Source organism: Aythya marila (assembly GCF_965140915.1).
Source record: "Aythya marila genome assembly, chromosome: 2".
Classification (NCBI taxonomy): domain Eukaryota; kingdom Metazoa; phylum Chordata; class Aves; order Anseriformes; family Anatidae; genus Aythya; species Aythya marila.
Genome location: NC_139043.1, coordinates 61,711,272 through 61,725,135, shown reverse-complemented (window position 1 = coordinate 61,725,135; position 13,864 = coordinate 61,711,272). Strand labels below are relative to the sequence as shown.

Below are 13,864 nucleotides of genomic sequence, written 5' to 3'. Positions count from 1 at the left end.
TTCCACAGTTAATACTAAGTTGGGAACATCACTAGACTGGCCACAGGTCAAGTTTCCTGTCCCTCCTTTTAGAACACCAGTGCCATTCTACATAAACAGAACTGCCAGCAAAACAAAACACCCCAGTGAAAGCACCAAACAATAACTGATTTTCTTTCTCCATCATGAAACTCTCACCCTGTCTCTTCTCACCTGCCATGTGTCACACTGTAACCAAGGAAGCAACTCCATTCCTATATAATTATTTTTGTCTTCTTCAACAAACAGAAAATAAAAGCTGCAGAGTGTACATAGGGCATGTTTGTAACTACTTGCACTGCAGTACCTCCAACTATGCACTTGATAGAGGCTGTATGATATCTCTCAAACATCTTCAGAAAAAGTAATATGATAAAATATCTGTAACGGTGCTATAAAAATTTACCTAAATCATTGAAGATGAACTGGTCACAGGTCACTGCTAATGGAGCTTGTACACATACTGACAGGTTTGGTTTCTGTGCAGTCACCCTGCTTTGTACTGTTACCTAAAGAAATTGACACACAGAAGTACTTAAATAAAGGAATAATTTAATTTATGTATAGCAAATGATTAGAAAATAAAAAGCAAAAACAAAAATCTGCAAAGAGCATTCAGTGACTGTGTTTAAGAACTTCAAATTTCAACTGCAAAAATAATATTTTCCTTTTACAATTTTTATTTACCTACAATGGTATGAAGTAACAATTTAAAATGCAACAAAAAAAAAAAAAAGACGTGACTTCTCACATTCTTTGTAACCTTAAGCAAAGGCAACCTAATGCTAAACTGCTAGTTAACATATTAAAATATTTTCCAAATGTCATGTGCATTTCTTTCAATGTGATAAAAATAAAAATATTGCCTTTTTTAGATAACTAAAGCAAAATAAATAAATAAATAAATGAGAACAAAGCTAACCTAAGTTATTTCCTCTAACTGCAAAGAACAATTCACGGTCTTCTGAATAACTTTAGAATTAAGTTCTATTAAATTTTTTTACAGAAACAAATTCTAAAACTCCATATACAGGATACCCAGCACAACTAAATCTCTAGATTACAAGAGCTGACCTAACTATAAAGCTGGAACAGCTGCTTCTATTGCAGAAAGAACAGGCTACAAAAACAATGGTTATCAAAATAATGTCCTTAAGTCAGGTCTAAAAAGAAAGTACTGTGGTGACCTACATCTGAACATGGTCCTGCACTTGGTGCACAGCAACCCCATGCAACACTACAGTCTGGGGGAAGAGTGTCTGGAAAGCTGCCCAGTGGAATGGGACTTGGGGCATTGGTTGAATATGAGCCAGCAGTACGGCCAGGAAGGCCAAGAGCATCCTGGCTTTTATCAGAAATAGTGTGGCCAGCAGGACCAGGGAAGTGATTGTACCTCTGTACTCAGTTCTGGTGAGGCCGCACCTCAAGAGTTGTGCTCAGTTTTGGGCCCCTCAGTACAAGAAGGAAGTCGAGGTGCTTGAGAGTGTCCAGAGAAAGGCAACAAAGCTGGCAAAGGGTCTAGGGAAAAGCCTTATGGGGAGCAGCTGAGGGAGCTGGGGTTGTTTAGCCTAGAGAAAAGGAGTCTCAGGGGAGACCTCATTTCTTTCTACAACTACCTCAAAGGAGGTTGTAGTGATAGGGATAGGGATAGGTCTCTTCTCCCAAGCACCAAGTGATAGGACAAGAGGAAATGGCCTCCACTTGTGCCAGGGGAGGTTAACATTGGATATTAGGAAAAAATTGTTCACTGAAAGGGTTGTGAAGCATTGGAATAGAAAGCTCAGGGAAGCGCTTGAGTCACCACCCCTAGAAGCGTTCAAAAAATAAGTAGATACGGTGCTTATGGACATAGTTTAATGGTAGACTTGGCAGTGCTAGGTTAATGGTTGGACTTGGTGACCATAGAGGTCTTTCCCAACGTAAATGATTCTATGGTCTGTATACACACGGACACTATCTGCCAATATCATCTGTTTTGTATTGCTGGTCTACCAAGTAGCTCACTATGAACAGGTAAAATCATTTTAGGAAAATACTACATGTTATAGAATGATTGAAGTGTTAGGAAGCCAGACTACTTTAAATGAATTAAGAGCAACGTTTACTTTGGTTTAACAACAATACATCTGAGCTACAAACAGGCGTCACGTCATCCATCCACAGGAAGGATCATATCCAGCTATGTACATACATCAGGTAAAGAGCCTCATTCTCTGAAGCCAGAATTTCCATAAAAGAAACAGTGAAGAAGAAATCAATGCACTTACATTTATTAAGCTAATTAAGTCAGGTAAAAACATACAGATATGAGAATACACACCTCAGAAAATTTATAGTCAAGACAGAGACATTTGAAGCCACTGCTAAACTTTATTCAGAGCATTTCTTCAAAAGCAAAACAATGTTTTTCACAAATTACTTTTGGAGACAATCTGTTCCATGCCCCAGCCCCAAAAGAAGGGCACACAATTCTAAAAAGTCATTTTTGCCCTCAGCCTTGAACTGTTTCAGGTCCGATGTAATTCAATGAATGGAGCTATGTAAACCCACTTGCATTATCTTTAAGCCAACCAGCTGGGCACTGACAGATCTGCTGACTACAACCACAAAAAAGTTTGGTGCAAACCAATTATCTATTTATCATCTTTCTAAAACAGCTACTATACCCAAATAGGTCACTTCAGATCTAATTTAGGCAACATCTACACATTTTCCAGTGGAAGCACCAACTGCGTAATTTATCAGGTTACTTTACAAACTCAAATCTTCAACAGTCTCTAAGGTATGAAAGGGCTGTAAACCACTTAGAGCTGCCAACATCCTGCATGCATGCATTCCAGCCTGAAGCCCAGCCCTCCAAACCAGGTGAGTCAAGGATGTTTTTAAGCATCTTCTGCACTCAACTGCAGTTGTAGAGAACTTGCTCGGTTATGTTGGGCTTTCTGCTGTATGTAAGCCTGAGCTTACATATGGAATGAGAGGGATCCTCTTATACTGTAACTTTTGTCAAGAGTCTAGTTTTATTAAAACTTTTTCTGACAGGCCTCTGGTTTGTATAAAATTTAAAAAAGTATTAAAAAAAAAAAAAAAGATTTTATATTAAGTGTCACAAGTGTTGGAAATTTTTTAATGCATAATGTATTGCCTGAAGATTTTTGTGGGTACAATGGCCTCTATTACAATGACCAAAGAACATTAATTAGTAGCAATACCTACTTTGCAGAAAAGTTACAAGTTTATATGTATGTATATAACTGTTTGTAGTTCTATCACTCAAGAAAATATTTAATTTTGATTTGGATTTTTATAAAATGTTAAGTTGTCATTAACTTGTCCTAATTCAGCGTTCCAGTTCAAATTAGCCTGACAAGCATCATACCATGCAAACCTTACATGCAATTATTTCTTACTTGAATAAAAAAAACAGTTATAACTTTTCAAATACTAAATAAATGAATCCATTAACTATAATGAGTTTTCCATCAAGTGCTATTATTTTGAATGGAGACATATATGAAGATCAGTTAAATTAACATCACAGGAATTAAAAAGGTGGAAATAATTGCATGAATGAAAACTAGGTTTACTACTTTTTGATTCATTAAAACACGTAAAATGCGTAAACAAGTAAACAGGAGGGGAAAGCAAAGTCTTCCCATTAAAAAGCTTATCAAGTGTTTAAATACATACATACATATTTTAAACGTTTCTAATTTGCCTTACAGTAATAAGCAGATGAGAGAGAATGATGGGAGTTATTCATGTTCCTGATATTGAAATCATTGCTTCTCTACAAAAATGGAATTTGGTAGTTGTATATATAATACTTTCCCTTGTAATAGGTCACTTCATTTTAAAGTGTGGAGAAAAATGCTGAGCTAAATACAACTAAGTTACAGTAATATAAGGGAATTCATTTCAATTAATAGTCCAGTCAGGCTCTGTCACTCAAGACAGAGGCAGAATTTGCAAGGCTCTCAGAAACAAGGCCCTAATTTTGCTCCACCTGAACTTCTACATAAGCCTCTCAAATTCAAAAAAAAAAAAATATATATATATATATATATTACGCAATATTGAGGAGAAACTACACTTGCACACATGTACACACACATGCACATTTATACTTTCTTTAGAATCAGAGGTAACAGTCTTCACGGAGGGCTGCAATCGTATGAGTTTTCAAATTAAAATTTCCTGGCTTTTTTGTACTAACAAAAACTGTGAGATTGTTTTTACACGAGAAAGTCTATTTTTACTTATTGACAACTGAAAAGGCAGCTAGAGATCACCTTCAAATTTTGAGTAAATATTTATTCCCTTTGAAAAGTGTTGGAAAAATATTCTTAAACTTCAAGAACAACTTCCCTCCACCCTATTTTGTTTGTTTGTTTGTTTCTTGATAAACATCACAGAAATAAGATTCTAACCACTTAAACAGAAGGCATGCAAGATAAACACCTGTTATATGAAGGAAAAAAAAAGTATATAACAGCATTTCAAATTCTATTCATTTTCATAATCCAAGTGAAATACACAGAAAATATTACAGGTTTTCTAAAATTTGTCATCACTGTTTGCTATGGTTTGAGTAAGGCACAGTACCTTTACTGTTACTGATGGTACTACCTCTGCTTTTACCTCACTGTCAATGGCTTTCTGTGAAGAAAAAGATGAAAACAGAGTAAATTCAATATTACACATGAATGAATGAACACAATGAATGTAATATTACTCTCCTAACATCAGTTTGGTAAATAGGGAATTAACTGTAAAGGACTTATCATTCTGATGACAGATTAAAATACACAAAATACATTTCTGAGCTCCTGAAAATGTAAATCCTCTGTTTGAAATTGCCTGCAAAAAGGATAGCAAAAGGTCATGAATGTTGTGTATATAAGGAACTAATACACTTTGATGTATATATGAATATTTGAAACTGTTTTGCTTGGCATGCTTCTTCCTACTGTATATTTATTTCAATTTTGGAAACTCCTCCTGTTACTCAGTAGGGAAAGGTGACCTCCAATCTGCCAATGTATTATATACACATCTTAGCATGTACTACAAACTCATTGCACACAATCTTCTAATCAGAAATATATTTTGAACTTCAAAAGAATATTATGGCAGGCATTTTTTTATTCCCGCTTACATCTATTTCAAGATGCAATTCCATCTAATGAAAAATTCATCTTGGCACTACAGCCTGTTTTAATATCTTGTTATATGCTCAGATTTCATTTTGCATCAAGGTTGCCTCAACAGTTTAAGAAGTGTTCCAATATGTTTGAACCAGTTTATTTTAAAGGAATACTTCACTACTGCCGTAATACTAAATTCCTCACATGAATGTGTACCTTCTCATTATAAGAGTAAATTTAAAACAATCCGCTGTGCTCTATCCCCACTCTTTTTCATCCCAGCATGCCACCATGAAGTTCACATATGCAAAGCTCCTAAGAAGTCAGGAAGTTGGTAGGCTCTCTCTAGAAGTAGGACTTTCATTCAACTACTGTATACCTTTTCACAGTATAAAAACATAGGGTCTTTCATACTGGATTAGATGATTGGCTTGTCAAGTACACTGACTCTGACAGTGACTAGTGGATGATCCTGAAGAAATAACATGGGTGCAAAGAGACTGATTCTTGCCCTGGTCTACTATATTCAGCTTTCAGAAATCAGCTGAGAGTTCCTGAATCAGAGGCTGTACTTAGGAGGTGGTGTCAAATAACCATAATGGTCCTCCATTTGATTATCTAATCCATTCTAATATATCTTTATACTCTGCTCCTACCACACATCACAATTTAAATCTCTTCAAATGAGCAGAAGTAGTATTCACAAACCTGTAGAAGCCCTAAAATTATTCTCACATCTGCTTTATTGATCCTAATTCTTACTATACATTTCCTTCCTAGATAGATACTGAAGGAACATCTAGGAAATTCTACGTCTCAGGAAACTAAAATATATGGGTGGCGTTGGGCAATAAAGATTCAAGGCCATGATTCATTTGGTATATTGAGTTACTTATATCCAAAGCAGACCATCTACAAGTGGAAGACTGAGCAAATGAGTACAAGATTAGAGCATTCTACAGGTCTAACAATTTAATTGATGTGAGCAGATTATTACAATTAGCCAAGATCATGTCACTGTCCTTTTTTTTTTTTTTTTTTTTTTTTACCATCAACTAGTCTTTTCTGTAGGCAAGTGCTAGGCCATATTATAAAAAGGTCTCTTCATCAACTAGTATCAGCAGCAGCAGTAATAAAAATAGACTCAAATAAAGTTATCAAATAGACGTATAAAAGTATTTAAAAGCAGTTTTGTGCATTTTTAAAACATTAGTCATGAAAAATTAGGTTTGTAGAAATCAATGGCTAGATATGACTAATTACAGATGTTATGTTACAACGACCGTGTTTCTGAAAGTCTCACATGAAAAACCTTTAAGCAACAATATAAGGTCACCTAAACGTTAATTTGAACTGTTTTTCATAAGTTACATATGCAAATAAGAGCAAAAAACTCTATCTAGGCCGCTATGCCAGATAATATTGAATGATACCTTGCCGAAGATTACTCATTACAATGCATCATTGAGTGATTAGTACATTCTATCTTTAAAAGATCCACAGGACTACACTTCTGTTTCCCCCCACATTAGTAACTGCTTTAACAATTCTTATTACAAAGTTATCCCAGATCCTAAGAAAGTTTCTTCACTTACTTTTGCTTAGCCAAGAATTGAAAAGGTCCCCAGAAAAAAAAAAAAAAAAAAAAAAAAAAGATACTAAGCAATTTTATTTACTCAAGTTAAAATGATTAACAAAAACGTGTTTTAATTGATGGACAAGTGGGTGCTATGCAGAAACTCAGTCCCACAAATATAAACAAATAGAAGTCACTATTTCAGATGTTTCAACTATCATTATGAGAATAAGGCTTATTACAAACTGAGCAATAGGCCAGAAAAGTGCACAAGACAACATTACCTCAAACAGTAAATATGACTGCAAGCAGCCTTAAATATTGCTCATAAAAAAAAAAAAAAATAGCATATGCTTACTTATGCATTGCAAGTTGTTAATTTTATAATCATTAGAGCTATGGTATGTACATTTCTCTTACAAAAATACCTCATATTTCATTGCTGTTTTCAAATCTAAAAAGCTCAAGTACACAACTTACATCCACTTACCCAACAGGCAGCAGTGAACTTTAATAACTCAGTATTGTGCAGTATTTTATATAACTAAATTGCTAAAGGTATAGTTATTGACTAATTTTCAATTTATTTCTAATTCCCTCTCCCAGTGATCTGAACTGTTAAAGACAGACGAAAGCCTGTCAAAACTCTAAAGCATTAGAATGTAGTCTCTAAACATATGCTATAATGATAATAGCAAGTTAGTGGTTATTAACAGCACAATTGCATGATGGAGAGCAACATGTCAGGTAGCAGTAGATATGAGACAGTCTGTTCGCTTATTTGTCTGAAAGTCCCTGAAGTCCCAGGACCATATGAAAAGCCATGGAGGCAAATAGCACTAAGTAAGAGCAGGACCAAGAAGTGGTCACAGTACAAAGTTGTAAATTATGCACATGGGGACAGCAGATATCTGAAATACAATGAATTTGGACTGTTAGCTGCTTTGCATAAAACCTGGCACCCACGCTGAACATGGCTTGGTCCACCTGAGGCAGATCTGAACACTGCACCTAAGATTTGGCACTGCTTGCAAAAAGGGGCTACTACGACTTTCAAAAAGGTTTGCTATTTCGTTTTATACATGTACATACAGATTCTGCATCCAAATCTGGTGAAACTTCTGCAGTGACAATTAGATCTCTCCGTTTTTCAGACTGGGGTAAAATATCTGAAAGAAAACAAGAAAAATCATTCATCTCTCCTTCAATTGTGCATCTACATTCCTAAATACAATTCCAAGAGCATCAATTTCCAGACTTTTACATAATTACACCTATTACTCTAATGAAAAAAAAAAATGCATATGCTCTTTGAACGAAGGAAGTTCTGAGTTTTGTACAATTTCTATAGACAGCCTAAACCTGATTTGTGCATGAAAAAAAAAAAAAAAAAAAGTTTTAGATGCATTCTACAACATGATTTTACATATACTACTCATGATCCAGTCCCAGGAAAAATATGAGAAAGTTTTTGTTTTGTTTAAACTTATTTCCACATGTGAATATAATAGTACACCTATAGTAAACAACCATCTCCAAAATACACAGCACAGGTCTCATTTGGTGCACTTTCATCTAAATAATTTGATAATAAGCCTGACAGAAATGTTCTGCCTAACATAGAACATAACATCTGTAGCGTAACTAAAACAGATTTTTAAAGGTTTAAGAGTGTTTTATGTTATATAGGGCTTGGTTACAATATGTTACCTGATTATTTCCAGGAATGTTAACACACAAGGTAAAGAATGCCATGAACTCACTTATATGCATGATATGAAACCTTATACAGATTCACATATGCAAAAAATATCACAAGGATTAAAAGCAAGGCATTTAAATACCATAACAAATTATATAATCATTTTGAAGGCAGAGAAAGAAGAGGAAAGAGAAAGAAAAAGGTCTAGCTCTGTGGTATTTGTGTCTTTCTGCAATGCACTTCTATCTCTCAAAACCAAATGTGTCAGGGAAAAACAAACAAACAAACAAAAAAGGCAGGAAATTCATAGTTCCTAAAGTAACAAACAGTAAAAAACTTAATGAAAGATGAAATTAACATTTTCATTGGAAAAATGACTGCATGAGCACATTCAGAAAGCTGCAAGAATTGTATTGTATAATAGGGTCCTGAAAACAACCCACAACTAGTAAGAAGCACATTATGTCTCTTTCTAATAAGAGAGTCACTGGAAAAAAACTATTAAGATAAACAGAGAAATTAAGATTTCATTTTCTTGTGCTCAAAGAAAATTTTTACTTCCTCCAAGATCACCTACTGAAGAAGCCTAAGTCTGTTTCATAGTGCCATTACCACACAACTGGTTCTGACAATTGCATAAGACTCAACACAACCCATTGCACATGTATGGATAAGAAAATATCTTCCTTTTCTAGCCCTATTTAACCATTTCTCCTTCAGGATGTTTTTTCAAGCAAAGTATGATGCAACTTCTGTTGTGCTATCATCTCTCTGTTAGAAATAGGACACAGACCAATGTTTACGTAGATCCTAGAATGGTTTGGGTTGGAAGGGACCTTAAAGACCATCTAATTCCAACCCCTCTGCCATGGGCAGGGGCACTTTCTATTAGGCCAGGCTGCCCAAGGCCCCATCCAACCTTGCCTTGAACACTTCCAGGGATGGGGCATCCACAGCTTCTCTGGCAAACTGTGCGTGTGCCTTACCACACGTAAGCTTCCATTTTTTTCTTGATATTAAACTGAGTCAAATACCTATGGTTAATTGCTTATGTCATCCAGACTGATGCAAGTAACATTAGAGTTATGTTACCTTAGCAGTTAGGTATTTTAAAATATTTCATCAGTTTGTAATATAAAAACTTCTTCTCAAAAATGTATAAAACAACTACAGTTCAACAGTTTAATGGTCAGCACTGAACAGAAATACATGACTTATTTATGGAAATAACTGCTCTAAGTTTTTTATATGATGACCTAATTCTAAATGCTTTCCATTTTTGGAAGTCAAAGTGAAACAAAGAAAAATTATTTCCATGTAAGGGTATATGTTTTCAAAATAACACCAGCTCTTACTGCATACATGTGAAATCACAAGACAGAAAAATCAATGGTTCATTTTAAAGATCATGTTTAGAGTAACTGAATGGTGACCAGCACTCAAAGGTATTTTGTATTCAACCAGCCATGATTAACAGTTATTTTAAGACTTAGTTAAAAGATCTAAAAAAAGCCAAAATGAAACACAGCCAAAACATCCTAAACTGAAAGGCATTCTTTATAACTAAGTGAAAAGTTTTCCGACAAGCTTTACATCCAGTTAAACCAGTAAAAAAATTTCATTAGAGCATATCTCCACAATAAAGAGAACATTCATAAAAACACATCTGAAACCACCACTGCAATACCTTAAATCAGATTAGAAAGATCTTGAGGAAGAAAAAAACAAACAAGCAAGCAAGCAAACAACAACAAATTAAAAACAAATGAGTAAAGTTAAAAGGTCATCAATACTCACAGAAAATATGTCAGTCTTATACTATCACATTTTTACTAGAAAAGTTACGAAGGACGTCTTCTTACTCTAAATATCTTCCATACAATGTGTTAAGATAAATACACAAACATTTATTCACTTCATGAAGGGATTTATTCCTTCTATCATGTTATTCTTTCCTTTGGTTATGATAGCCAGACAAAGCATTCAAATACTTATAAGAAGGGCTGTGGTAAAAGCAACAAAATTTTACACCCATGCATATATGTTTAAATAACCAATTACTGGGTTTGTTAAATTAAACAAACAACCTAAATTAGTCTATTATAACAATAATTGACAAAGTTATATTTAATTACAAAAAAAAAAATCTTTGCACTGTAGAATCAAGCTTACGAATGTAGTTTACAAATCTCTTCTCATTTTCTAGGAATTTTCAGCAAAGAAAACCACAACTATTTCTTTAATGCATTTTAAGAACATGCTAACTATCAGCAAGAAGAGATTTTAATTGGTTCTTTCTATTTGTCTAAGACAGTTTTCTGTAGAATCATATGCTTCCAATTCCCTGCGAGAGTTAGATCCACTGTTTAAAAACTCAGTTATGAAAATACAAGTTTTGCATGATTTTTGTAGAAATCATGTGCTGATACTTAACTAACTCAATGCAAATTCTGAGAATCAAAGAATATCCTGAGTTGGAAGGGACCCACGAGGATCATTGAGTCCAACTCCTGGCTCCACACAAGACTACCTAAAAAACAAACCATGTATCTGAGAGCGTTGTCCAAACACTTTTTGAACTCTGACAGGCTTGGTACTGTCACCACTTCCCTGAGAAGCCTGTTCCAGAGCATGAAGCCTGTTCCAGTGCCCAGTGTGTGCACTGTGGGTAAATTCCAGTTTACCATGTTAATTTAATTGGCTTTTTGTATCTCTTAGTATGTTTTTCAAATACAATTGCATTTGAAAGAAGCAACAGAAAAGTTGTTTTTAACACAAGTCATTCTTTATTAACTGCATGATGTTTAAGAAAATTTGTAATAACAATGCAGAGAATTTGACAATATTTCTGCTCTCTCTGAAGCCTGAGAGGTATAGCAGGCTGTTGCTGTGAAATTACTGAAATTTTCTTGCTGTTGGATAGTATATGCAATGTCATTTTTATCGTCAAAGTCCTTGCATTAATGAGAATTATCTGCAATCAAGCGTAAATATCTTGAAAGTTCCAATAGGCATTATGAAAAAATAAATATAAACTGTACATACAAACAAATGAAACCCAGTTGGTTAAACATGAGTACTTTTATATAAATGAGAGTAATATACCTTGTGTTTTCATAGCTTCCCTGATAATTTTCTGTAGCTCTTTCATTTCAGCATTGAATTCTTCATAGTTTACTTCTTTAGACTCAATTCTAGGAGCCTGGAAGAATGAAGGATCAGTTCCAAGGTAGGAACACTGCAGATGTCCATTTTCACTCAGAGTAACTATAACACCTTTCAGATTCCTGCATATTAAAAAAAAAAAAAAAAAAAAAAAAAAAGTTTTAGAAATTGTAAATAGTCATGGGAGTGATTATAACATTGAATTTATGTTTCTACTGGTCCACCTACAAATCTAATAGAACTTCCTGTTTTTAAGAGATTATTTGACCAAGAGAAAACTACAATATTCTTCAATTCAGATGCATTTATTTATATTACACCTGTTTATTCCAATTGCACCTACGGACCACTTTGTGCTAGAAGATTACTTAAATATCATCCAAATATTTCAGAATCTGTTTAAATAAGACAAGCAAAGGAAAGGACCAGAACAAACAAGCCAAAACAAGCTAAGTAGACAGTACTGTTGATGTAGCCATTTTTTCCACAAATTGTTACTTGTATGGATAATTACTTGTATGGATAAGTATGGATATTCAGGTTGGTATGCAGGAAGAGGAAGTAGCTAAACAGAAAACCAAGTAAGGGAAGGGAAAGGATGCATTAGAACACATCACTAATCAATAGAAAAGGTTCATAATCAATGGAAAAGGTTCACAGTGAAGACAGTACTAAGGGCTTTGACGGTATCAGTAGCCCCTACTTATTTTTTGTCTGCTGCTACAACTGTGCTGGCTTCAAGCCCTGGCTGGCTCTTCCCTGCAGTGCCTGTCTGTAAAGAGTCCACATGGATCCAGAAGATTCCCTTACATTACTCTGGATCAATACAAATGAGTGTTTTACTAGCTATGCTCCAGTCTATTTTCTCTGCAGGGAACAGTATTTTGATAAACCTAAACCTCCAAAAATCCCAATCATACTTTGTTTATATGATCATGTACCATGCATATAAAATACCTAGGAAGGTATTTAATAAATTATGGGACTGATGAGACTACTGCCATATTTTGCTTAACTTGAAGGCTATTCAAAAATAGAAGAGGAACTAAACAGTAAAGACGAGCATGGATGGTAACAGCAAAAACTAGGAGAAACCTAACTCACACTTTATTTTTAAAGCACTCTTAATTAAATAAGTTTATATTTATTTTCATAATCACAAAAAAAATCATATTCATGCCAATAATTTGCTCTTATTTCATACTTAGAATGTCTTAGAACAGACAGCCTCTGTGTCAAATACAAATGTCCTTGTATTAATTAAATATATGTTGAATTGTATGTTTAATTCCTAGATGCATAGAACTTAATTTTGATAAGAAAGTATAATGCATTATCCCACTAATCAGATGCACATAAAATGTTTCTTATATAAATGTTCAGCTACAGTTTGTAAAGAAATAAAAAATATTTTACCCTTTATACATTGATGCCATTGAAGAAGCCCAACTAGTTCAATCTTTGTTGAAAAAACAGGTAGATATTTTAAAAAAGTATTCAGTCTGGTTTCCTACAATGTCCTGTACCATGGGGCTCTAGTACACGCATTGGAAAATTCATTCCAAAATTTTCCAGGGTGAGGGAATTATGAAGTCAACAGGTGTCACTGATTAATTTTGTCAAGTGATGGTTTAATTGTACGTTCAGAATATATATTTTTTTAAACACAGAATGCTAAGGCCAGTATCCAAGTGTTGGTTTCTGTATTCTAATCAAGCATTCTGGAAAAAAGGTCTGTTGTAGTTGAAATCATGTGAACTCTGTACAGTTTGAATCTCATACAGAAATGATGACCCCATTGGGCTAAGCACTATACAGACAAGCAATTGCCACAGGTGAGCTGGAGCTTTCTCTTTCCACAGACAGTATTTTTTACTCAGTGAATGAAATAGTTCAACCAGAAGATGTATGTATCTCTGGAAATCTTGGGGGGGGGCGAGGGGAGGTGGGGGTTGTTTGTTTTGACAATAAGTACCTTTGTCTTTTTCTGCAGATGGAACACACAAAACTAAAGTGCCTTCTGGAACATAGTAAAGACTGTAAACACACCATTCCTCTTCTCTATCAGATATGTTCCTCTTAAACAGTCTTGTCTTTCAAAAGTACTGTTCCTACTGCCACAGAAATACTTCCAGCAACCTCCTCAATTTTTAGTTTTTAAATATTAACATTCACTACAAAAAAATAAGCAAACTGTAAGAAGAGCTTGTCTTTGTGAGCAGCATAACACTGAGGATGTAAGGTCAACTCCAACAA

The 13,864-nt window shown here is 34.5% G+C and overlaps 1 protein-coding gene across 9 annotated transcripts in view; it reads right to left on the bottom strand.

The window, feature by feature from the left end:
- The window catches only part of BBS9 (Bardet-Biedl syndrome 9), a 323,372-nt gene that overhangs the window by 253,891 nt on the left and 55,617 nt on the right, over positions 1-13,864 (bottom strand). For all 9 annotated transcript variants that reach the window (XM_082752904.1, XM_082752907.1, XM_082752906.1 and 6 more), the window contains 4 exons: positions 11,549-11,730; positions 7,834-7,910; positions 4,624-4,677; positions 425-527 (listed from right to left, as the gene is read on the bottom strand). In XM_082752904.1, coding sequence (XP_082609030.1) covers positions 425-527; positions 4,624-4,677; positions 7,834-7,910; positions 11,549-11,730 — 416 coding nt within the window. The remainder of the gene's footprint in view (positions 1-424; positions 528-4,623; positions 4,678-7,833; positions 7,911-11,548; positions 11,731-13,864) is intronic.